This window comes from Rana temporaria, chromosome 2, assembly GCF_905171775.1.
Source record: "Rana temporaria chromosome 2, aRanTem1.1, whole genome shotgun sequence".
NCBI lineage: Eukaryota > Metazoa > Chordata > Amphibia > Anura > Ranidae > Rana > Rana temporaria.
The window spans coordinates 202,264,237-202,290,927 of NC_053490.1; the positions used below are offsets into that span (position 1 = coordinate 202,264,237).

At 45.2% G+C, this 26,691-nt stretch overlaps 1 protein-coding gene across 2 annotated transcripts in view; it reads left to right on the forward strand.

The window, feature by feature from the left end:
• The window catches only part of TFDP1 (transcription factor Dp-1), a 155,306-nt gene that overhangs the window by 54,544 nt on the left and 74,071 nt on the right, over nucleotides 1-26,691 (forward strand). For both annotated transcript variants that reach the window (XM_040336262.1, XM_040336263.1), the window contains exon 4: nucleotides 17,461-17,555. In XM_040336262.1, coding sequence (XP_040192196.1) covers nucleotides 17,461-17,555 — 95 coding nt within the window. The remainder of the gene's footprint in view (nucleotides 1-17,460; nucleotides 17,556-26,691) is intronic.

Here is a 26,691-nt window from a genome sequence, read left to right on the forward strand (position 1 = left end):
ACAAATCCCTTTCATGGCTGGTGAATAGAGCAGCTCACTCCTGATCTTATTTGACCTTGGCTAATTGGAGTTATAGCAAGACAAATCAACACACCACCTCTTTTAAAAACTGTGCCCACGTCAGGCATCTCTGGACTATCCGGTCTCCCACCGGATGTGATGGAATACACGTCCCCTCGCCTGCTTTTGCAGGCCGGACACCGCCTGGGGTCTTCCCTAAAAATTTGAGCCTCACATAGGCGATTTCTATTATCGAGTTTTGGGTTAAAACTGCCTTGGTGACAGTTGGGGTTATGTCAAGCAGTGGGGTGTTACATATACTTATTAGTTGGTCACACTTGCTCAGGTTTTCTTTTTTATTTATTTATTTTGCTGGACGCTTTTCTCTTCTACAGGCTACAGATTTAACAGCTGGACTGCATCTGGTAATGGCTCTCGAGCATGATACTCGGTATAGGCCTGCTCTGCTCCTTATATTCACTATTTTTGTTAGCTTTTTTTTGTTTTTGCAAGAAACCCATTTAATGGGTAGCAAAATTCTAATCCTTAAGAGGGAATGGGTTCGACAAGGTTTTCATTTCACATACTACTCCTATGCGAGGGGTGTTGACCATTCTGCTGGATAAGTCGTTTCCTTGCTAGGTGGAACAGGTTAGTATTGACCCTGGGGTAGATACATTATTCTGGTTCTTGAATTGTATGCCCAACGTTGAGCATTGGTTAATGTGTATATCCCTCTTCCGTTTGATTCCTCCATTCTGTTCTCTCTCCTCACAAATCTAGCATCCCTACAGGTCCATCAAATTATAATTGGATAGATTAGATTCTACTATGGACACCTCCCAATCCTCTTAGATCTGCACATCCAGACTTGGCTGTGTGGGCAGACACTCTTGGTCTTCAAGAGATTTGGAGGTGGAAGCATCTGAAGGACAGGACTTATTCTCATGTTTCAGCTACACATAGACCGGGTTCCCACATAGATTTGATGTTTGGGACTGCTTCTACTGTCTCGTGTGGGGGCGGTCACCTATCTCCCGACAGGTCTTTCAGACCACTCCCCACTGGAGCTCTGCATGACGCTTTGCACCTTCCCGGAGCCAGGATATTGGAGGTTGGCACAGCATTGGATAGACTAGCCTCAAATCCAAGAGATGGTGGGTCCCAGGCTCTCGGAATATTGGACACTAAACAAAGGGTTGACTTCCCTTGATGTGGTTTAGGAGGCAGGCAAGGCTCAGGAGAAGAGCGACGCTCCGGGCGGCCGCGTTGCTGGACAGTGGAGCAGGTAAGTGTCTGCTTTATTAAAAGCCAGCAGCTACACTTTTTGTAGCTGCTGACTTTTAATTAACATAAAAAAGGCTTGAACTCTGCTTTAAGATACTCGGAAGAGTACTAGCCAACAGAATTATGAAAGTATTGCTGTCCCTTGTTAACATAAATCAGACCGGCTTTATGCCTGGCAAATCTCCAGACATTAACATAAGGCGTGTCTTTTCACATCTTCAGATCCCAACAGACGAAACTGCCTCTCGAGTCTTGGTAGCCCTCGACATCGAGAAGCCTTTCGACACCGTTAGATGGCCATATGTGATGCAGGTTTTAGGTAGCTTTGGTCCTATATTTCGGAAATGGAATGGTTTTCTTTATAGGGCACCAATGGTGTATATTAAATTGAATGACAAACTCTTGCCCCTCTTTCTAATTAAGAGAGGGACGAGGCAGGGGTGCCCTCTCCCCTACGCTGTTTGCCCTGGTGATGGAGCCTTTGGCTAAGGCCCTGTGGAGGTCGAGCGAGGTGTCTGGGATTCGGGTTGGTTCAATTGTCGCCAAACTACTGTATTTGGCGTTTTAACACTCACCTTTTTACCCTGAAAAAAGAATGTAAACTGTGCCTGCGTGTTATGCGCAGGGGGCTGTGGAAAGTTTTTTTCCCCTGAAAATTCCCTCAAAAAGTTAGGGTGCGTGTTATACACCTGTGCGTGTTATACGCCGATAAATACGATATATGCTGACGACTTGATCCTCTTTTTGCGGGACCCTGGCCCCTCGCTCTCTGCGGCGCTTCAGTTTCTGGACCGTTTTGCCGCTCTGGCCTAAAGACCAATTGGAGCAAACCTTATACTACCCATAGATCCGGGGGCATAAAATTGACCCTGCTTCACCTTTGCAATGGGCACACACCATCGGATACCTGGGAGTCAATATTTCCTCCAATGATTTTAGTAAACGAAATTTATCCCCTTTTTCAATTGTGTAAACAAAGTTGAAAGCTTGGTCGAATCTCCCACTTTCACTCATAGGGAAAATTCATCTTAAAATGAAAGTACTTTTTGCTATATAACCTACGGCAGGGCTCAAAATGTCAAGGTCCTGAGCTACTAGCCAGGCCTTAAGAGTTACTCGCCACCAGTTGCCCCACCCAAACCTACCCTGCCCTGCCCCCAATTCCGCCCCTAAACACGCCCTCCTAAATTATCTCATGAAATGACACTGCTAAATATTTTATGCAGAATTAAGTTACAAAAATAAATATTAACTTTAACAACTTTAAAGCATATTTCATTGCTCTGACTGTGATAAATAAAATACGTTTGATTACTAGGCACTGTACACATTGTAACTGCCTTGTTAAGCAAAATCCAGAGCGAATAGAAGAAAGTCACCGCTCCAGGTGGGTCTACTATATGGTCATACACTGGTACAGGATTCCAAGGGTGCTGGCGGTGCACTAGGCAAGCATGAAGGTTGAATGAAGGATGGATGGCCGCACTCCAAAAACCGTACAGGTTGTCTTTTATTAAATGAACAGCAAAAGCATTACCAGATTCATGGCCATGAATAAGCACTGATTTTGTGCGAAACGTCGGCTGTCCCCTGTTTCTGTTGCTGTGATCTGGTAATGCTTTTGCTGTTCATTTAATAAAAGACAACCTGTACGGTTTTTGGAGTGCGGCCATCCATCCTTCATTCAACCTTCAGCCTTGTTAAAGCGGAGTTCCGGCCACAATTTTAAAAATAAAAACTTTTTAAATATGAAAACCCCTGTAATACACAAGCTTAATGTATTCTACTACAGTTAGTCTGTAAACTAAGGTCCATTCTGTTGGGTTGTTACAGCATTTAGACACTTTCTAAAACAGAAATTGACTGGGGCCATCTTAAGTGTGGGCATCATGAAGCCAGACTGTATGACTTCCTGGATTTCAGCCTCGCACATGCTCAGTGCTGTACAAGCAGTGTAATAGGTTTCAGGTCAGGTTTCAATAGCAACGGGAGTGTCAGAGGAAGTTGCCGCCCCTTATCTATGCAAACCTCCCCTCCTCCCCTCCTCCTTCCAGGAACCAGTAAATATAATAAAAAATTTGTTCCTGTGCAGATATATCTACATAATAAGATGATATATATCTCTTGTTATATATGTGGTGTGTATACATATACCAGACATGTGCACTGTCAATAAATTCATTTTGTTTAGTTCCGTTTCGCATTATTAGCCGTTATTTCGTATTTTGTGCCCGAAACTCAATTCGGATTCGTACGCTCATAATGGGCACAGCAGGAGTACAGCTACAGGAAGTCAGTACAGGGATGGTGGGAACCCCTCATAATGGGCACAGCAGGAGTACAGCCACAGGAAGTCAGCACAGAACAGGGATGGTGGGAACCCTTCATGAGGGATTCCCACCATCCCTGCACTGAGTTCCCGGGTCTGTACACCCGCTGTGCCCATTATGAGGGGTTCCCACCATCCCTGTGCTGAGTTCCTGGGTCTGTACACCAGCTGTGCCCATTATGAGGGGTTCCCACCATCCCTGCACTGAGTTCCCGGGTCTGTACACCAGCTGTGCCCATTATGAGGGGTTCCCACCATCCCTGTGCTGAGTTCCCGGGTCTGTACACCAGCTGTGCCCATTATGAGAGGTTCCCACCATCCCTGCACTGAGTTCCCAGGTCTGTACACCAGCTGTGCCCATTATGAGAGGTTCCCACCATCCCTGCACTGAGTTCCCAGGTCTGTACACCAGCTGTGCCCATTATGAGGGGTTCCCACCATCCCTGCACTGAGTTCCCGGGTCTGTACACCTGCTGTGCCCATTATGAGGGGTTCCCACCATCCCTGTGCTGTGCTGAGTTCCTCCTGCTTCCTTCTTCCCACAGCACATTGCCACCATAACATTGCCCACCGCATCGTCTCCGGCACAGCACCCCGCATCGGCCCCAGAACCACAACCAGACCCAAATGTCAGTGCCCACCAGTGCATTATCAGTGCCCATTAGTGCGGTGACACCAGTTCATTATCTGTGCAGTGGCACAGATATCAGTGCGGTGACAACATTATTAGTGCCCATCAGTGCGGTGACATTAGTGCCCATCAGTGCGGTGACATTAGTGCCCTTCAGTGCGGTGACATTAGTGCCCATCAGTGCGGTGACATTGGTGCCCATCAGTGCGGTGACATTAGTGCGGTGACATTGGTGCCCATCAGTGCGGTGACATTGGTGCCCATCAGTGCGGTGACATTGGTGCCCATCAGTGCGGTGACATTGGTGCCCATCAGTGCGGTGACATTGGTGCCCATCAGTGCGGTGACATTGGTGCCCATCAGTGCGGTGACATTGGTGCCCATCAGTGCGGTGACATTGGTGCCCATCAGTGCGGTGACATTGGTGCCCATCAGTGCGGTGACATTGGTGCCCATCAGTGCGGTGACATTGGTGCCCATCAGTGCGGTGACATTGGTCAGGCATACAGAGCGGATCTGTATGTGAGTACACTGATCGTAGTACAGCCCCGCCTCCCTGCACTAGAATTGTAACACACAGTGCAGAGCGCGATGTTGCAATGTACAGGGAGGCGGGGCTGTACTACATTCGGTGCTCTCACATACAGATCTATCAGACAGAGTGAGATCCGCTCTGTCTGTCTGATGATCTGTATCTCCGTGCACTGGAGACAGACGGCGGTGGGGGGGGGGGATGGGTGGGGGGGTGACGGACGGACGGGGGCGGTGCTAGGACAGGGGAGGAGTTAGAGAGGGAGAAGAGGAAGGACACCACCTCTATGGGCGGCACTGCCCTCCCTCCCGCCCCCCGAGATGTTCATCCACGGCTGCGATGTTGAGGCCAGCTTCCTGGGATTGATGACACACATATCCCAAGAGGCATAGCAGCGCTGGATGCGGCGGGGGGGGGGGGCATTCCGCCGCGGCGGGGGAATAAGACACTCAGGGATAAAAACGTGAGTTTTTAAAAGAAAAAAAAAGACATCCCAAATGTATTTAAAGGGGCAGTGTTAAAACTAATGCTGATAAGTTGAAAAATAGGGTGGAACTCCGCTTTAAGCAAATTGATAGACTGCAGGGTTGAGAGGTGCACTATGCTAGGTGCCTGGGTGGCAGTGACACCTTCTTTCTGGGTTCACAACGATCCCATCCCTAAGTCTCCACTCACATCTGCGCATTTTGGAACCGCACGCAATGTTGTGTATTTTTGCATGCAGTTATAAAATGAGCTAAAACCGTATCACGTTTGCGTTGCCATTTATTAATGGCATCCCAAACACTGCAAGCTATGTGTTTGTCTGCATGCAAAACATGTGCATACACTGTAAAATTAGTAGTAATAATAAATATAAAACACCCAAAACTGAATGCGGCAAAAGCTTATGCACCCACCATCCCCATACACTTTCGGCCTGTGCATACTTGCATACTCAGACTTGTCTCGGATGTTCTCACCGACCTCAGTTCTCTTCTCTGGTAGGCCTGGCTGTTTCCCAGAGTCCGTGCTTTCGATGCCAGACTCTTCTTCCTCCTCCTTGCTGTCCTAGGACACGTGTCTCCTCTGCCGCCTCCTGTCCACCATGTCGGTAAGAAGAGAATCTACGGGGCTGAACTAGAAAAAACACTATCCGGCTTGCAGTGCAGCACACAGGGCCCTCCGTATAGTTGACTGGGGGAAGCCAGCCCCCCACCCAAACGGGAACATGCACCCTCAGCTCATTTCCACTCGCCAAATGCGAACAGGCGACTGGAAATTTTGAGATCTGGTTTAGGGTGCCCATAGACACGAGATGATAGTGGCTCAATCTGCCCACTTTTGGCAATATAAGATGGAAATTTCATGTCCATGATCCTGCCAGTCGGTCACTTGGTCACACTGTGGGAGTATAGTTGATAATTCAGGCTGGGAAACCTGCAATTATTGCTATTGTTCACCCCCCTGAGATATGCAACTCCAGCAGCATCGACCTGTTCTACTATACTCTTACAATGTTGGTGAGGAGAGAATCTGCAGGGCTCCACTGGAAACTACAGTTCCCGGCGTGCAGCGCGGAGCCCTTTGTATAAGATGACTGGGGGAGGAGGCTTGTGTCAGCAGAGCGGATATCCCCCCCCCCCCCGCCTGAGTCGAGCGGCCCGTCCTGACCCAGGGCTGAACCGGAAACTACAGTTCCCGGCGTGCAACGCGGAGCCCTCTGTATAAGATGACTGGGGGGCGAATGTGACAACACACCGGCTTGTGTCAGCAGAGTGTATCCGCCCCCCCCCCCCCCCCCCGCCTGAGCTGAACTGACCCGAGCGGATCCCCTCGGGTTGGATACCAAGGACTCTATTTCAACAATTGGACTCCATAATAGCCTTCTTTCTCTGGCAATCGCACCCGGCCAGGTTCAGTTGGAAGGTTCTACGTAGGCCCTGGACACGGAGACCTAGCGTGCCTAGACTTTCGCACATACTATCTCGCAGCTATGCTCACTCATGCCCACTCTTGGTCTCGCGTGACACTAATGCATCAGTCATTCTAGAGGGAGCACATATGGGATCCTTTGAGGCCCTCCGTAATGCTCTTTAAAGGCTGTTGGGTGAGCTCCCATAATGTAGTGATCAGACCCAACATTGCAGCTAGAGACAAACTAATTCAATATCTTACATGGGATTTATTTTACGCCACATCGCCTGAATCTAGTATACTCTGCCTCCTCAGCTTGCGGCTGGAGATGCTCTGGTACTCCTGCAGGATTCACACATTTTTTGGGATTGCACACAGATTCAGGATTGTTGGCGAGAGGTGACACTTCATCCACGGGTTAACCACTATTCCTATCCCTCTGACGGCTAGTGTTTTGTCTCCTTGGGATAGTAGAACCACTGGCGTTCCCTAAAGCAACACGCACTTTAAATAAGTATCCTATTTTATGCAAAAAAGACAATGGTTCTCAAATGGAGGTCAGCTGGTCCCCATACCTTGTCATTTTGGAAGCAGTTGGTCAATGCTGTGATACCCCTTTATAACACAACATGCTTATCCTGCCGCGGCCCCAAAAAATATGAAAAAGTTTGGCTTTTGTTGATAGACTCAGATTCTACGGTAGACTATCAGACCTTAGTAGACCAATCCTAGTTAAACTTCCTGCAGATATACTTGGCTTTACATGGAGCTGGGATATGTGAGTGGTACGTAACCTCATTACTCTTAGTGTGCAGTTCTGATGGCTAGAAGGATAAGAAGGTCCCCCAAAAAGCATTATTTCATATGGTTATGCTGTCAACTGTAGCCTGGGTGGTGTTGGTTGTATCTTGTTAGGCACATGGCTATGTGCACCAGTTAGCCGGGGTATGCCCCAATGGCTCTGTTAACTCATCATTTTTTTTTTTTTATTATTGAAAAAGTTTATCAGTCAGGAGAAGGTACAAAAATTATGGCACTACAGTGACATTACCAAGAACTGGATGTCTCTCCAAAATGAAAAGATGAGAAGAAAATTGGTCTGGGAGTTTGCCAAGAGGCCTACAGCAACATTAAAGGAGCTGCAAGAATATCTGGCAAGTGCTGTCTGTGTGGTACATGTGCTAACCATCTCCCATATTCTTCATATTTCTGGGCTATATGGGGTAGAGTTGCAAAACTGAAGACTTTTCTTACAATGAAAAACATTCAAGCCTAGATAAATTCTGCAAAAACACATTGAAGTCTCCCAAAAGCATGTGGGAATATGTGTTATGGTCTGAAACCAAGGTTGAACTTTTTGACCATAATTCCAAAAGATATGTTTGGTGCAAAATACTTCCCATCTCTAAAACACCATACCCACAGTGAAGCATGGTGATGGCAGCATCATGCTTTTGGGGTTGTTTTTTCTAAAGCTGGAACAGACAGGGGCCTTAGTCAAGGTGTAATTATGAACCGTTCCAAATACCAGTCAATATTGGCACAAAACTTTCAGGCTTCTGCTAGAAAGCTGAACATGAAGAGGAACGTCTTCTTTCAACATGACGATGACCCAAAACATGCATCCAAATCAACAAAGGGATGGCTCCACCAGAAGATTAAAGTTTTGGCATGGCCCAGCCAGAGCCCAGACCTGAATCTGATTGAAAATCTGTGGGGTGATCTGAAGAGGGCTGTGCACAGGTATCCCTCGCAATCGGACAGATTTGGAGTGTTTTTGCCAAGACGTGTGGGCAAATATTGCCTAGACAACATGTGCCATGCTGATACTCATACCCAAAAAGACAGTGCTGTAAAAAGGTGCTTCAAGTATTTAAAAAGGAGTTCCACACACATTTTTCACTCAGCATGCAGCACTAATGTGCATCCTTAAAATAGGCCTTTTTTATTTATTTTCCCTGTTAACTTGCCTGACTTATGCCTATATCTAATTTCACTTCCTCCTTTTAGAGGCGCCACCGCTGTACATTCCACTTTTGCATTGGCTCCTGGGAAATCTTGGTCAGCTTGGCATGGCACTGCTCCTGTAACATTTTCCATTGGTATCCATGGAAAATCTTGGTCGGCTTGACATGGCTGTGCCATGTCAAGCTGGACCAGGATTTCACTACGCTGCACATGCGTGACATTGGCAGGTGCATGCTGGGTAGCCGGCATGCACGGAATCCTGGAAGAACACTGACTTCAGGTGCTCACTGGGGATGACCATGCTGTGCAGAAACTTGACAAAGTAACAAAACTGTGCTGCACAAATGGAAAACTGGGCATAGTTTTACAGCATGCTGGGTGCTTGGTGTGCTCTTGTACCTTTAAAGGAGGGGTGGCTTCCCTTCAGTTCACCTGCCCCTGTCTATCCATTAAAATGCATGTGCCTCCACTGTGGGGACGCTCATTGTTTAGTGTTAGGACCACAGATATTGCGGCTCTGTGGCTCACGCATGCGTTTGCAAATGCGTGCGGACCGAACCCCTGTTTTTAACACATACTGTAGACAGGTTAATTGGTTTTCTGCAAGCTGGTCGGTAAGTAGGCTTGGTTTTTCCCTGGGCATTCCCCAGGTTTTTGTTATAGTTTTACAGCATACCTTTTTGTTACATTGCACAAGGCATGAGTATTCTAGGGTAATTTTTTATCTTAAGTCATAATTCGGCTGGAACTCCGCTTTAAGGGTGTGCACACTTATGCACCATTTATTATTATTTTTTTTTTATTATTTGTACTTGCCTCCACCTAAAATTTGTTCAACTGAGTTGTAGACTTATAGGTCACATTAAAGGGGGAAAAAGTTCTGAAATTATTTTTTCTAATTTTTGACATCACAGGAACCTGCCATTTTAACAGGGGTGTGTGACTTTTTTTTTATATATAAATAAATAAATATATATATATATATATATATATATATATATATATATATATATATATATATATATATATAATCTATCCACTGTGTGTAATATTAACCCCTTGCCGACCAGTGCACGATGATATACGTTGGCACAATGGCACGGCTGGGCAAATGGGCATACAGGTACATGCCCTTTAAGATGCGGCATTGTGGGCTCGGTGAGTCCGACCGTGAGTCGCAGCTCCCTGTAACCGGGAGCAGTGATTAGTGGTGTCACACGTAGCCACGCCCCCCCTTCCTCAGTTGGAACACATCTCTAGGACACTCTTAACTCTTTCAGCGGCTGGTTAACCCCTTCACTGCAATTTTTACAGTAATAATTTTTATAGCACTGATCGCTGTATCAATGACAATGGTCCCAAAAGGGTGTCAAAAGTGTCCGATGTGTCTGCCATAATGTCGCAGTCAAGATAAAAATCGATGATTGCCGCCATTTAGTAGTAAAAAAATAATAAAAATGCCATAAAACTATCCCCTATTTTGTAGACGCTATAACTTTTGCGCAAACCAATCAATAAAATTCTTATTGCAATATTTTTGCTTAAAAAAAAAAAAATGTAGAATACGTATCGGCCTAAACCGAGGATTTTTTTTTTTTTATATCTATCACGCTGGACTTTCGAGGGCCCAAGGCATTCTAGGAGTACAAATGTGTTATTTCCTGACCTATCTATCACATTGTTGGAGGCCCTGGAGCACCAGAACAATGGAAATGCCCACAATATGAAAACAATAAATAAACTGTTTGTAAAATATGGAAGTAGAATGAAAATGTATTTTCTTACACAATGTTGGCAATTAAGATCTTTCGTATTTGACATACCTTGAATTATGCCACAAAACACATTTTTCTTCTTCTCTCAGGTATTGGATTACCACATGTGTAAGGCCTTTTTGTTTGAACTAATATGCACCTGATATAATTTTGTGTATTGGAGAAAGCAACCTTGTGGCAAATAATGACTGCAACCTTTTTGGTATTTTGGGACAGTGTCATGTCTTCCTGTGACCCTGTAGATGATGTAGAATTAAATGTTCAGTTGGAATAGAGATATGGGTGCTTTTTCTTATACCAGTGAATTGACCTGTTTGCTAGGTAGAGTGTCATCATTTGGGTCATTTTAAATCTTTACATCCCATGAATTGTATTTGTGTATGATGAGGTTTTTGTACCAGGCTGTGATTGCCTTAGATTTCCACTGAGGTGTCTTGGTAGATGAGGGGGAAAAAAGGACATGTACTTCCCGCTTATCCTTCAATTTTAAAGGCCAAGAGTTTATCATGGTGCAAACTTGCTGATTCTCCCCTTTTCAGCTTCATCATTCATGATCAGTCTTTGTAGGAATCCCCTGCAATTTTGCTCAGACGTTACCTCAAGCTACAGTTTTCCGCAAATGTGTGGTATACAAGTTGTCTACACACAGATGGTATCACTGATGGAACAAGGGTGACATAAGTTGGGCATCCCAGGGGGCTCCAGCTGGCTATCATTCATTTTGCAAACTCGCTAGTCCTACATAGTTACATAGTTACATAGTTACAGTCAGGTTGAAAAAAGACACAAGTCCATCCAGTTCAACCACAAAAAAATAAAAAAACAAAATAAACACAGTAAAATCCTATACACCCAACTCCATACCCACAGTTGATCCAGAGGAAGGCAAAAAACCCCAGCAGAGCATGATCCAATTTGCTACAGCAGGGGAAAAAATTCCTTCCTGATCCCCCGAGAGGCAATCGGATTTACCCTGGATCAACTTTACCTACAAATCTTAGTACTCAGTTATATTCTGTACATTTAGGAAAGAATCCAGGCCTTTCTTAAAGCAATCTACTGAGCTGGCCAGAACCACCTCTGGAGGGAGTCTGTTCCACATTTTCACAGCTCTTACTGTGAAAAAACCTTTCCGTATTTGGAGGTGAAATCTCTTTTCCTCTAGACGTAAAGAGTGCCCCCTTGTCCTCAGTGTTGACCGTAAAGTGAATAACTCAACACCAAGTTCACTATATGGACCTCTTATATATTTGTACATGGTGATCATATCCCCCCTTATTCTCCTCTTCTCAAGAGTGAATAAATTCAGTTCCTCTAATCTTTCCTCATAGCTGAGCTCCTCCATGCCTCTTATCAGTTTGGTTGCCCTTCTCTGCACTTTCTCCAGTTCTCCGATATCCTTTTTGAGAACTGGTGCCCAAAACTGAACTGCATATTCCAGATGAGGTCTTACTAATGATTTGTACAGGGGCAAAATTATATCTCTGTCTCTGGAGTCCATACCTCTCTTAATACAAGAAAGGACTTTGCTCGCTTTGGAAACGGCAGCTTGGCATTGCATGCCATTATTGAGCTTATGATCAACTAAAACCCCCAGATCCTTCTCCACTACAGATCCCCCCCAGTTGTACTCCCCCTAGTATGTATGATGCATGCATATTCTTAGCCCCCAAGTGCATAACTTTACATTTATCTACATTAAACCTCATCTGCCACTTAGTCGCCCAATTAGACAGAGCATTGAGGTCGGCTTGTAAATTGGAGACATCCTGCAAGGACATAATTCCACTGCATAGCTTGGTGTCATCTGCAAAGACAGAAATGTTACTTTTGATCTCAGACCCAATATCATTTATAAATATATTGAAAAGTAAGGGTCCCAGCACTGAACCTTGGGGTACACCACTGATAACCTTGGACCATTCAGAGTAAGAATCATTAACCACGACTCTCTGAATTCTGTCTTTCAGCCAATTTTCTATCCATTTACAAACTGATATATCCAATCCTGTAGACCTTACCTTACACATGAGCCGTGTGTGCGGAACTGTATCGAGCGCTTTTGCAAAATCCAAATATATCACGTCCACAGCCACGCCTCTGTCCAGGGTTTTACTTACCTCTTCATAAAAGGAAATCAGGTTTGTCTGACAACTTCTGTCTTTCATGAATCCATGTTGTCTGCTGCTTAAATAGTTTTTTTCCAGCAAGAACTCATCCATGTGGTCTTTTAATAAACGTTCCAGTATCTTCCCAACTATAGAAGTTAAACTAACAGGTCTATAGTTACTTGGTAAAGACTTTGTTCCCTTTTTAAATATGGGCACCACATTGGCCCTGCGCCAATCCAGTGGTACTATTCCTGTCTTTAATGAGCTGAAGAAAACATTTAATAAATTTGCCTTCTCTTTGTCCCCAGTCACCCACTCTAGATTATTTTGTAAGGGGCCTACATGCTCAGACTTCACCTTTTTACTATTAATATATTTAAATAATTTTTTGGGGTTTGTCCTACTATCTTTTGCAATCTGTCGTTCGTTTTGAATTTTTGCATCCTTGATTTCCTTTTTGCATATCCTGTTATATTCTTTGTAACATTTAAACAACACTAGTGTTCCTTAATTTTTATATTTTTTAAAAGCTACTTTCTAATTGTTTATAGCTTTTTTAACTTTGACCGTGAGCCACATAGGTTTTATTTTTAGCCTTTTAAACTTATTGCCCGTGGGAACATACTTTGCAGTGAGGTTCCACAGTCTTTTTGAAGAATTCCCATTTCTGTTCTGTGTTCAGCTGTGCCAATAGTCCCTCCCAGTCCAAGTCCTGGAGAGCAGCCCTCATCCTTGGAAAATTTGCTCTCTTAAAATTTAGTGTTTTAATATTTCCTGTATGTATTTCTTGCTTATAGTTAATATTAAATGAAATCATGTTATGATCACTGCTACCCAGGTGTTCCTTTATCTGAACATTAGTAATAAGCTCTGCATGGTTTGAGATTATCGGGTCCAACAGAGCATCATTCCTAGTTGGAGCCTCAATAAACTGCACCATAAAATTGTCCTGCAATAGGTTTTTAAATTTTTGTCCTTTAACTGTCCCAGAAGTGCCATTAATCCAGTCAATTTCTGGGTAGTGAAAAACCCCCATTATTATCACCGTCCCAGACCTTGCAGCCCTTTCCATCTGTGCAAGGAGCTGAGTCTCCACCTCCTCATTAACATTGGGTGGTTTATAACAAACTCCAATGATTAATTTTGAACTACGCACATCTGTATGCAGTTCCACCCATAATGCTTCAGCCTCATCACACTCTCCATCAACCAGGTTCTCTTTCACGCTTGCTTTGAGGTCACTTCTCACATAGAGACAGACCCCTCCACCTTTCCTTTTTACCCTGTCTTTCCAAAAGAGAGCATAGCCAGGAATATTAATAGCCCAGTCATGTGAGGATTGAAGCCAAGTTTCAGCAATACCGATTACATCATAGCTCTCCTCATGCACCAGAGCTTCCAGCTCACCTGTTTTGCTTGGCAGACTTCTGGCATTGGTGAACAAACACTTAAATGTATTGTTACATTTTTCTCTGGGGTTTTTCATATAATTTATAGTAGTACAAATGGCCCTGTGACCCTCTCACAAAGTTTATATACCTTCACCCTGTATCTGACAGGGATATACTGTTTGATGGCTGACTGGCCTGCCTGTAAAATGGATTAAGGGATTCATTAATGCAGATAATGTTTCCTGGAAGTATTGATCTTGGGAAAACTTAAGGGAAAATTTTGTAAGCGGCCTAATCTTGGGTTGTGTGCGGGGTGACATCCAGGAGGGCACAGGAAATTTTGTTAAAATTAAGGAATCTCCTTCTAATATAACTAGGGGTGCAACGGATCAAAAAACTCACGGATCGGATCGATCCTCGGATCAGGAGTCACGAATCGGATCATTTTCGGATCGGCAAAAAAAAAAAAGATTTATGGAAAAAGTCTGATTCAAGTTTGGGCTCTAGCTGGAATGAATGCAGAACACCTAAACATTCTATGCCTGATGCGACCTGTAGTCCGTCCCCCCCCCCCCCCGTGCACCTCCCCCGGTGGCAGGGAAAGGTTCTGTGGTGTAAAGACTGGGCTTTCCATGGTACATTGCGCTATATCCTCCAAGTCTTAATCTAACACACAGTCGGTAATAAGACTCACAACACGCCGCAAAATGATTACCGCGGATAAAAGTCAGCTAGAAGGGAGACAGTCACCGGATTCACACACCGACCCGTCCACCACAGCGACCCGCCTGAGAGAATAGAGCGGGAGAAAATGTGACGTCACCGCCTGTACACAGGAGGAAACTGAGAGTGGCGGGATTGTCTGTGTTGAGGGGGGCGGATATGAGAAGGTACGCCATAGCGGTGAGGGGCGGGCTTGTCTGTGTTGAGGGGTGGAGTGGAGCAAGATGGCCGCCGCTCTGGAGCTAGGCCAAAGCTGGGGACTTTCCTACGGCCGAGCCCCCGGAGCGCTCTGCGGATCGCGTGGTGTGCCGATCCGAACGGGGTGACCCGTTCGGATCACGGATCGGTGACGATCCGTTGCACCCCTAAATATAACATGTCCTCCCGTATTTAGGGTAAGGCCACAAAACATTTTAAATTCTTCAACGGTGAACACTAAACTGAGTGTCCCTACAATGGAGGCACATGCATTCTGATGGATAGATGAGGACAGGTGGCCTGAAGGGGAGCCACCCCTTCTTAAACGTACAGGAGCACACCAAACACCCAGCATGTAGCTCAATGGCTGCAAAGGTGTTGGTGCGTTGCTCGACCAATACATTCTAAATTCAACTGTGATCACTTTCAGTCAATTGGACAGGCATAAATGAAATTGGGATTATTGGTGATGTACTCCTGAACAGATTAAATTTGTCCACAGTTGAATTGAATAAATCATTATGAAAAACTAAAGGTGTAACATTTTCAGTTTCTGCCCGAATGCCTGGTAGCGCTGTAAATGAGGAATGATAGGTGCTGCTGAATTAGAAGGTAGCCATAATGCAGGGGTTGGAAACCTGCGGTCCGCCGCTAAATGTCCAGGCCCTCAGTGCACGTGATGGCTTTCTCGGGAGAACTAATGCCGCTAACTAACCGCTCAGCCATTATCCCAGGCAGCAGGAGGGCACGCCTCCTCTCCCGCTGCCTTCCCACCAGGCTGGTGGGAGTCCTGAACGAAGCTGGAATCTGCTTTGATCGGGTCTCAGGTCTGATAACCTGGAAGCAATGTCATTTTTTTTTTTTTTTATGCTTTGAAGTGCGAAGAAAGGATTTGAGGTCTTTTACGATAGTACCTGTCACTGCCTATTACTGTCACAAGGGATGTTTACATTTCTTCTCACGGCAATAAAAGTGATAATTTTTATTTATTGCAGGCCTCAGTGTGAAAAGTGTCGAAGTGTCATTTCTGTGAGCTGCTTTGTTTTTCTGCTATTAGAATGAGTCCCTTCTGACAAGTTCTCCTGACGCCAAGAGAAAAAAATATCATCTTTGTATCACCTCCGGCCAGTTAATTCACTGGGTATATGTAAGGCATGGGTGCTCAACCTGTGGCCCTCCAGCTGTTGCAGAACTAAAAGTCCCATCATGTAACTGTCAGCCTTGCAATGCCTCATGGGACTTGTAGTTCTATAACAGCTGGAGGGCCACAGGTTGAGCACCCATGATGTAAGGGTTTACAACCACGTTAAAGTGCCACTAAACCCGCCGATTTAACAGTTTTAGGGGGAAAAAAAACCTGTATGCCGAGATTGCGAACTCATATTTGCTTGTGCTCTCAACCAAACTGTCACACCATCAAATGACTGATCACCATGGCAGTTGAAGATCAGACAGAGGCCAAGATCTTCCTTGGCTGATAAAAATAGGGGGGTTTAGTTATGCTTTAAAAATGGATGTACCTTTATATACTCGAGTGTAAGCCAAGTTTTTTTGTGCTGAAAATGCCCCCCTCGGCTTATACTCGAGTCACCTTTTTGCGCCTGATCTCCTGGACTTTGGGGACCCGGTAACGGCTGGCCATAGGTCCCCTGGACTTGGCACGCATGTAGCCCCACTCTTCCTCTACAAGTGTGCAAAGTTTGTCTGTTTTTTTCAAAGCCGGGCACCCCTTCCATAGACTTCCATAGACTCCCATGTTAAACGTCAGTCTACTCATTGGCACAGTGAGGCACGGACACCCTAGGCTTATACTCGAGTCAATACGTTTTCTGTGTTAAAATGAGGTGCCTCGGCTTATACTCGAGTATATACGGTAAGCTGTCAACATCCATTCAGATTCATGTAAACAGAAAGGGACGGACACAGATTTAAATGGATGATCTCCCATTTACATCCGCAAAACCATAGGAGTGATTTACTGTATTTTCCATCCAATAAGGGATGAACAAAATGGCCATGTGAAAGAGCCCTAATGCCTGTTGGAATGAAATGGCAGGGATCTCTTGGATTCATGGAAGCATTGTGAACACAGGGTGTTTCAAACTCCCATATTTTGCCAGCGCAGGTACGTAGTTGAATTCTGTGCTTTGACTGTACACTGAGCTGCATGTGCACAGCTTGGTGTATAAAAAAAATGCTGATGGGCAGAAAGGAGCAATTTATGACAGAAGCAAGATACTGAATCTCCTCTTTCATTAAGAAAAGCTGGTCCTGTCATGTTCCCCATTGGCACTCTGCAGATGCATCAGCTGATTTGATAATTGTAAAACCACTCCTATATAGATTCACTGTGCACATGGACGCAGACAAACTGTTTATTCTTCAGAATAACAAAAGGTAGAAGTGGAGTTACATTTTTTTTTTTCCCGGTGGGATTTATAAAGAGTATCAAAGTTGTGTACCCTCAAGCTGCTTTTTTTTTTTTTTTTTTTTAAATACAGCTATAAATGGGGAACATGGATCACCCTTGAACATTTGTATCTTCTAAGATTTTCTCTTTGCTTGTATGGGATTTTCTGCCAGTTGAACTAATAGCTTATTGATTATTTACTCTTGTAGGTGTAGTGTCGCTGCTGGCTGTTCATTCATCTGTTGGAAAGCAGCTCCTGCCAAAAACATTTGGACAGTCCAATGTGAACATTTCTCAACAAGTGGTAAGTAAACTATTTAAAGTAAAAGTGTACTGGTCTTTTGGCGCTCTCCAATTCACCTTAACTACCCACCCTCAACTCTGCCAATACTTACATCAAAGCCTCTGTTTTTTTGCTTATAACGGCTTGCCAGTGTGCTAGCCACATCTGCTCATTGGCTTCCTATAGACTTCTATGTGGTGGTCTCCAGCATTGGGTCACTGGGAATGCACATCCCATTGGGCTGCCATGGTTTAAATGCATTGTCTTGCAGTTTTACTTACTTTTTCTAAGCTCATTAGGATTACCCAACAGTCTCTTAAAACGACTATAGACGGATCGAATCTTAGCCAGATCAGCATGGATCGGCTGAGTTTCGATCCATCTGTGGGCAGACTGGTTGTACTGACGTTGATCCTGGGTTTGTAGTTGCAGTGACCACTGTATTCTGTCACCAGGAAAGGCTCCCTGTAGAATACAACAGTTCTGCGGGAGGGTTTCCCCATCAACACTTACTGTTGGTGGGGGAATTGAGCAATTGTGCATAATTTTTTGCCATTGCATAATGTGCTTTGCAGTGCTTATGTCATACTAACAGCTAAATGTATTCATTTTATTAGCACGTAGTTCTAAAGGTAAATGATTGTGGCTTCTGACATTTATTGAAGTCTGTATGTTGCCATGGCTTGTACAATTAACATTGAACAAGGTCATTTGGACTTAAAGCAGATGATAATGAAAAAAAATCCTCTCTCAGCCTCTATTAGGGTCATGGTAAGCGGTGCATTTATCCAGTTAAGGAGGAGAACAAAAGGATAGGTAGCTGAAAATAACTCCTTATCTTTAGTCTACACTTTTTATAGTGTGCATTTTTTCCATACTTGTTTTTAGTAGTATACCACATTCAAAAGTATAATATATTTCTCTTCCGTTCATGGACAGACACAGCAGCATTGACCTTGGGGTTATATACCTTCCTTTTAGGAGAGACTAGGCAGAAAAAACAGCACTTTAAGTGTTCAAAACACTTCTCTCAGTACAGCACCTCCCAGGGGGCGTGTCCCCCGGGTTCCTTCCCACTCTCTGGAAACATCCAGCCCCAGTTTTTTTTCAGACTAGCGTTAGAAGACATGGCCTTTTCTGAAAACCATGTGCTCTGGAGATTTTTTGCGATTTTTTTTTTTTTTTATTAGATTTTTTTCCTGCATTTTTTGGATCGTGGAATGTACTATCAACTGCCGACTGGGTGACAGGCTGGATCTTGATCCTTGTAGTCCCCCCATGTTTGGCCATCTAGCGTGTGCCGGCCTTTAGCTAGGCCGTCCACGTTGCTCCAGGGGCGGCCGGTGAGCTATATGCTACAAGGGCACACATATGACCGGTCTCTATGGCTGTGTCAGTGTGCCGGGCCGACAGCCATGCCGTATCTACCTGCGGACGTTGGGTCTGTCTGACATGCCTCCAGCTGGTGGTCGCAGGATGGGTAAGTAGTATCCCCTTGCCTTGGCAGGGTGTTTTCGGCTGGTGCATTCCTGGGGAGGTCGACTGAGGGTACGCCCTGCTTTCCTCTCTCCCTCCTTCCCCGTTCTGGGTGGCGGCTGTGAGGTGGGGGGTCTACCTGAGGGGGGGCTCAGTTACTGCCGGGGGGGGGGGCTGTGCTGCTGTGGGGTGCTGTTATTTTTTTTATTGTGCTATGTGCTGTTATGCTGGACAGTGTCTGCTGTGTGTTTCTAGTGTTTTAAATATGTGTACGGCGGCCATTTTCCTGTAGCCCGCATGCTGTTTTTTCTGCATGTCGGTGGCCATCTTGGAAAAGTCTTGGCCACTAGTGTCTGGAATAGCGGCGCAAAGCCGCAGCATTCTTCCTGAGGGACGGCACAGCACGGACATCGCTCTCAGCTCTGCACACTAGTACAGCCTGTTTTCGGGTGGTGAGTGCCCTGCTCTCTGTGACAGCCGTCAGGGTGACCGCTGGGTCCTGTTTTTTTCTGCAGTACTAAGGTGGCATATACAGGTGGGTCAGCATGGAGTCTGAACCAGAGGCTTCTGCCCCGACCATGCCAGAATTAACCCTTAGTGCCCCTGCGGCCTTGATGGATGCTATGGCGGCTGTCCTGGAGGTGTTTGTTGCCAGGATTGAAGCGGCAAGTGGCCAGAAGGGGGGTAAAAAGTGCCCCCTCCCTGCGCCTGCTTCTGGGGATGTCTCTGACACGGAATCAGGCCCTGCTATTGCATCTGGCCCTGGTTCTGTCATGTCAGATGATGCAGACTTGGCCCACACGGACAGTGAGGATGACTCTGCTTCAGGGTCTAAGCATGATAAGGAATTTGTTGGAGCTCTTGTCACTGCGGTGCGGGACACTCAAAAACTTGAGGATTTGGCGGAGGCATCAGACATGCCGGTCCCTTTTGGGTTCCGCATGCCACCCCGCGAAAGTGTTTCCTTGTGTTCCATATCTGGTCAAACTGTTATACAAGGAATGGGAACGGCCGCAGAAAGTTTTTGCAGTGCCAAAATACTTTGCGGTCCGTTACCCACTTTTTCAGGAAATCCTCCTCCAAAAGGGTATCTCCTTCGTCAATGGACCCTCCGGTGTCCAGACTGAACAAGGCCACCACGTTGCCTGTGGAAGGGGCTTCGCATTTAAGGACCCCGCAGATGGGAGAGCTGAGGCTGTGGCCCGCTCCATATTCGCAGTGGTGGGGTCGGCGGTGAGACCGGTTTTGGCCGGGGCTCTGGTGTTGCAGACACTTACCGAACGGGCTAAGTTCCTGGTGCAGGAGCTGGAGGCGCAGAATGCTTCTGAGCTCTCTGTGGACCTGGCCGACCAGTTGGTGCAAGGCCTAAAATTTGTCTGAATCGGCCCTGGATACGCTCCCCTTGCTTTCCAGGGCCTCAGCCTACGCGGTGGTACTGCGCGGCCTTGTGTGGCTAAAGTGTTGGTCTGCGGACCAGTCCTCTAAGAAGTCCCTGGTGGACTTGACCTTTAAGGGTGAACGGCTTTTTGGGGCGTCCCTGGATGACATCATAAAAGATGCCACAGGCGGTAAGAGCACTCTGCCCCCGCAATCTGGGAAGGGTAAAGAGCCTCGCCTCAAGCAAGGACCCTCTTTTACTACCCCCAAGCGTTTTTTCTTTTTTAAAGCGGTAGTTCACCCCCCCCCCCCCGACACATTTTACCATCGAGACAGGCATTGTAGCGCGAGCTACAGTATGCCTGTCCCGATTTTTTTTAACCCCGTACTCACCTTGTACTCGGACATCGTAGATTTCGGCTCCCGCGGGAAATGGGCGTGCCTATGGAGAGGGAGGATGATTGACGGCCGGCCCTGGCACGTCACTCTCCCCGAAGACAGCCGGAGTAGGTCTCGGCTCTTCACGGCGCCTGCGCACAGGCTATGCGCACGCGTCGTGAAGACCAAGCCTATTTCGGCTATTTCCGGAGAAGCGTGACGCGCCAGAGCCGGCCGTCAATCATCCTCCGTCTCCATAGGCACGCCCATTCCCCGGTATCTTCGATGGACGACTACAAGGTGAGTACGGGGGTAAAAAATTCGGGACAGGCATACTGTAGCTCGCGCTACAATGCCTGATTTTAAGGTAAAAGAAAAAAAAAAAAAAATTTTCGTCGATAGGGTGAACCCCCGCTTTAAATATTTTCTTTTTTTTGTTTTCAAAAATTTTATTAAAGGTAAAATGCAATACAATTAATGCATGTATACATAAATGGGGTTGTACAATAAAAAGAGAATTTTGGATAACAGATGTGTATGATGGTAGAAAATACAATGTTATTATCCGTATCCATTGTTGGATCTTAACAAGGTTCAAACTAGAGCTTCAACATGCAACAAGAAGAAATGAGAGTGAGACAAAACATTTTTTGAGCATTCAATTTAATGAAAACGAACAAACTGAGTAGCTCCGCCGTTATTGTTGATCACTTCAAAAACTTCTTTCGGCATGCTTGATGCCTCGCGTTTCCATGAGGTGAGTGGGAACATTTCTCCAAGTGGTGAAGACAGCCGCACGAAGGCCATTTACTCTCTGGAACTGTTGTCTATTTTTGCAAACTTCCCTTGCCATCCATCCCCAAAGGTTCTCAATTGGATTTAGATCAGGGAAACACGCAGGATGGGCCAAAAGAGTGATGTTCTTCTCCTGGAAGAAGCCCCTTGTCCTGCGGGCATTGTGTACTGTAGCTTTGTCCTGTTGAAAAACCCAGTCATTACCACACAGACGAGGGCCCTCAGTCATGAGGAATGCTCTCTGCAACATCTGGACATAGCCAGCGGCCGTTTGACGCCCCTGCACTTCCTGAAGCTCCATTTTTCTACTGAAGGAAAAAGCACCCCAGACCATTATGGCGCCCCCTCCACTGTGGCGCGTAGAAAGTTTTTTTGCCTTTGCCATCACAACGTGTGGCTACCTGACAGAAAATGACAATGCATCCACATCTTTGCACAGATTTGGCCTTTTAAAGGCATGTGGTCCTAAACTTTTGATCAGCTGAAAAACAGCCTGTTTCAGTTGAATCGTTATTTTCAATTAATTGAATGCTCAAATGTTTTGTCTCACTCATTTCTTCTTGTTGCATGTTGAAGCTCTACTTGGAACCTTGTTAAGATCCAACAATATAAAATATGATTTTTTGCCATTTTTCAAGTGGTCTTAAACTTTTGATCAGGACTGTATATTCAAAAATCAGAACGTTCAAAATAATTAAATATAAATTACAAATAGGAAGATGGTACATTACTATATTTATAGCCTGAAATTATAAAGCACAGATGAATCAGAAATTACAGGACAATTTAGTCCGAACATACTGACGTGAATGAAGTGTTAAAATAAAAGATGATAAAGACTGATATATATACTGATATAGACTGATTTATAAGTCTTATAAAAATTTGGTAAAAAAAAAAACGGGTATTCAGTATACAACAAAAGTACTCGGTAAACTAAAACAAAGGTAGGGTAAGATTTCAAAGGGAAAAACGTGTAGGCAAGCGCTCAAACTGAGTGGTAAGAGGAATGTGTGGGGGTTCCAATCCCTATAGGTGTTTCATTTCAATGAAGAATAGAAATTTCAAAGTATCCGTAATAAGTGCTAATACAAGGAACAATTAAGTGCCTAATAAGTCCATAAATCTCGATGAATTCCTAAAGTGAATCCAACATGACCAAGTGGATCTATATTTTGTCGGGTTATCATTGGCTTGGTGAATCAAGTCCTCCATCTCCAGAAATTTGTTGTACGCGGTTAATCCAGTCAATTAGTGTAGGAGGATTAGCCTTTTTCCAGAAAAGAGGTATGCATTGTTTTGCAGCATTAATGAGATGGAGTACTGTACTAAGGATTTTTTATAGGTGGATTGAGGTAATAATGTATGGTGTAGTAGATATTGAGCAGGGGAAAAGTCCAATGTGTAAGTCGATATTTGGATAATTGCTTCATGTACCTTCTCCCAGAAAGGCTTAATGAGGTCACAGTTCCACCAAATGTGGAGTAATGATCCCAGAATGTTGTTGCATCTCCAACACATAGGGGAGACAGTTGGATAAAAGACATGGAGACGTTCAGGAGTACGATACCATCTAGAATATAATTTGTAGCTATTTTCCTGGGCCGAAATTTTAACAGATCCCTTATGAATATGTGTAAAAATATTGTCCCAGTCTGATTCTAGAAGTTGTAATTGGAGTTCATCCTCCCAACCTTTATTAATTTTGTTGTAGCTCTGTAACATGGTACGGAAAGGAAGTGTATAAACTTATGAAATTAGGTGTGTTTGAGGGGTCGTGGCAGTACATATTTTTCAAATCGGGTTAGTTCCCTGTACCATTGTGAGATAGGTCTTTTGCTTTGTAGAAAATGTCGTATTTGTAAGAATTTGAAAAAGAAAATGTTATCATTCGGAAACAGGGATGACAACATGTCATAAGATATGATGGAATTGTTTTGGAAAAAATGATGTGCTCTTAGCGTTAGCTTCGGATCCAGTGGATTATTTTCAGTGCCCATTAATCCGGGTTGGAAGTCAGGGTTACCATCGAAAGGTGTTAATGAGCCAAGTAAAGGAAACATGTAGAGTGAATCATTAGAATTTTTAAAATATAGGAGTGTAGGTCCTATCAGTGGATGGGATAGGCAATCCTTAGGAATATATTTGAAAGATATCCATGGCAAGTGGGAGAGGGGAATTTGTGTAGAAAGCTCTTCAATGGCAATCCAGTCTTTGGCGTGAGTGTGTAAATGCCAGTCAATAATCCTGGTGATATGGCAGGCTGTATGGTATTTTCGGATATCTGGAAGGCCGAGTCCCCCTTTTAATTTGGGAAGAATCATTCTATCCCAACCTATTCTAGGAGGTTTAGAGGCCCAAATAAAGTTCATACAGAGTCTCTTATATGTTGTGAAAAACGACGGTGGGAGTTTGATTGGGATAGCTTGCATAATATATAAGAAGCGTGGTAAAATATTCATTTTTAGAATGGCAATTCGGCCAAACCAAGAAAAAATTTACCCAATGATCATTTTTAATATTATGGAGAATAGGGGTGACGTTTTTCTCATAAAGGTCAGTCACTTTAGAGGGGATTTGGATACCCAAATATGTAAGGGAATTGGGTTCCCAACTGAAAGGGAAATTAGCCTTACATTGATTTACCAAATTGGTTGGGAGAGAGACATTAAGGGCTTTAGATTTAGTAAAATAAACTTGTAAGTTAGAGTTTATGAAATAAGGTGAAATCGTGCAGTAGGTTTGGAATAGCGATTAGGGGTTTAGAAAGAAAAAACAGGATGTCATCTGCGTATGCAGCGATTTTGAATGGTCTGCCTCGGATAGTAATGCCAAATATGTCTGGGTTGTCCCTGATTTTTCGTAGTAGGGGTTCTAACGTGAGTATGAAAATAAGTGGGGATAAGGGGCAGCCCTGGCGTGTGCCATTTGACATGTGGAAGGTGTCTGACAGGTGACCATTGACTCTAATTCTTGCTGTAGGGAAAGAATATAGATTGAGAACCAATTGTAGAAAATGTGTAGGAAATCCCAAGGCCCTTTAAGTTGCAGACATGTAGTCCCAGGCCATCCGATCAAACGCCTTCTCGGCATCAAGGGATAAGAAGAAACCGTTAGTGGAAGAGGTACAGAGTCAATGGTGAATGTTTATAGCCTTTAGGGTGTTATCCCTGGCCTCTCGACCAGGGACAAAACCAACTTGATCAAATAGTATTAATTTGGGTATGAGAGGCAGCAGGTGATTTGCAAGGATCTTGGCGTATAATTTTAGGTCTACATTAAGAAGGGAGATAGGTAAATAGTTAGACAATATTGTTTTATCTTTGCCTGTTTTAGGTATATAGGTGATATGGGCTTCCAGAAGGTCTTTAAGGGTATGTGAAGAAGATGATAAATTATTAAACGCAGAAATAAAATGTGGGTTGAGAATATCTTGAAATGATTTATAGTAACTGACGATCATGCCATCGGGACCCGGACTCTTTCCCGATTTAAGTTGTTTTAAAGCATTTACAGTTTCTATTGCATTAATAGGGACTTAGTGCTCAGAATCTTCCTGGGAAATAGGGGGAAGGACGTTGTTTTAAGAATTTGTTAATAATGTCCCGTCGTTTCGGAGAGTAGTCTTTTGTGTGTGAGAGGTAAGTTGTATACATTTTTGAAATGGTGGACAAATTGATTTGTAATGTCCTCTGGAGCCCAAGCGTTTTTTTTCACCCGCCAAGCGCGGCAGAAAAACTTTTCCAGGGTGCGAAGACGTCCACTGAAGGGCAAAAGCGCACCTGGTTCCGCAAGCCCAACAAGCCTGCGGACAAGTCTGCCCCCGCCTGCATCTCGGGTGGGGGGGGGGGGGGCGGCTTTGTGAATTCGCTGCTCGGTGGAGGGCGATTCGTTCCGACCGTTGGGTTTGCAAAGTTGTTTCCTCGGGGGACAAGATAGAATTTCTCTCTTGTCCACCAAACTGATTTTTTCCCTCCAACCTCCGGCTTCCTCCGGGTCGCCTGAAGGATCTGTCAGGGGCTGTCCAGGATCTGCTGGTCAGGGAAGTGATTGTGCCGGTTCCCTCAACGGAACGGTTTCAGGGGTTTTACTCCAATCTCTTGTCCCCAAGAAGGATGGTGTCCGTCCAATCCTGGACCTCAAGGCCCTCAATTGCTTTGTCAAAGTGCAAAGATTCAGGATGGAGTCGATTCGCTCAGTAATAGCAGCGCTCCATCAGGGGGATTTCCTAGCGTCCTTGGATATCTAGGACGCGTACCTGCATATCCCAATATGCCCAAAACACCAGAGGTTTCTGCGCTTTGCGGTCGGGTAGGACCACTTTCAATTTGTGGCCCTCCTGTTTGGCCTGGCCTCAGCACCGAGGGTTTTCACCAAGGTGCTCGCCCCGATTCTGGCCCTGCTACGGCAGCGTGGGATCACTATCGTGGGATACCTGGACGACCTTCTTCTGAGAGCTCCCTCAAGCTCAGAGTTAGAAGAGGACGTGTCTATCACCTGTCGGACCCTCATAGAATTATGTTGGCTGCTGAATATCCAGAAGTCCAGTACTGGTACCGTCTCAGCGGCTGGAATATCTGGGGTTGGTCCTGGATTCCTCAGAGGCGAGAGTTTTTCTCCCAATGGAAAAACTGCAGACTCTGCCATCTGCAGTGCAGCGGTTGGTGACCCAAAAATGGGCGTCGCTTCGCTTTTGCATGAGGGTGCTGGGTCTGATGGTGGCCTCTTTCGAGGCAGTTCCGTATGCCCAATTCCACACTCGAGTGTTGCAGAAAGAGATTCTGTCATGTTGGAACAAACTTCCTTCGTCTCTGGATTACCAGATTCGGGTGAGTCGACTGGTCAAGTCCTCCCTAGTGTGGTGGCTGACATCCCCGGTAGTTCGGCTCGGAAAATCGTTTCTGCCGTGTCATTGGATAGTGATCACGACGGATGCCAGCCTCTCCGGCTGGGGGGGGGGTGTCTGGGGTGTCCAGTCAGCCAAGGGGCGCTGGACTTAAAAGTGAGCTCCGAGCGATCAAGTTGTGTCTCTCCAAGTGGTCTCTAGGTCTGCAAGGCCGACCGGTCAGGATCCAGTCTGAAAACGCCAAGGCATACGTCGATCATCAGGGGGGCACACGAAGCTCTGCTG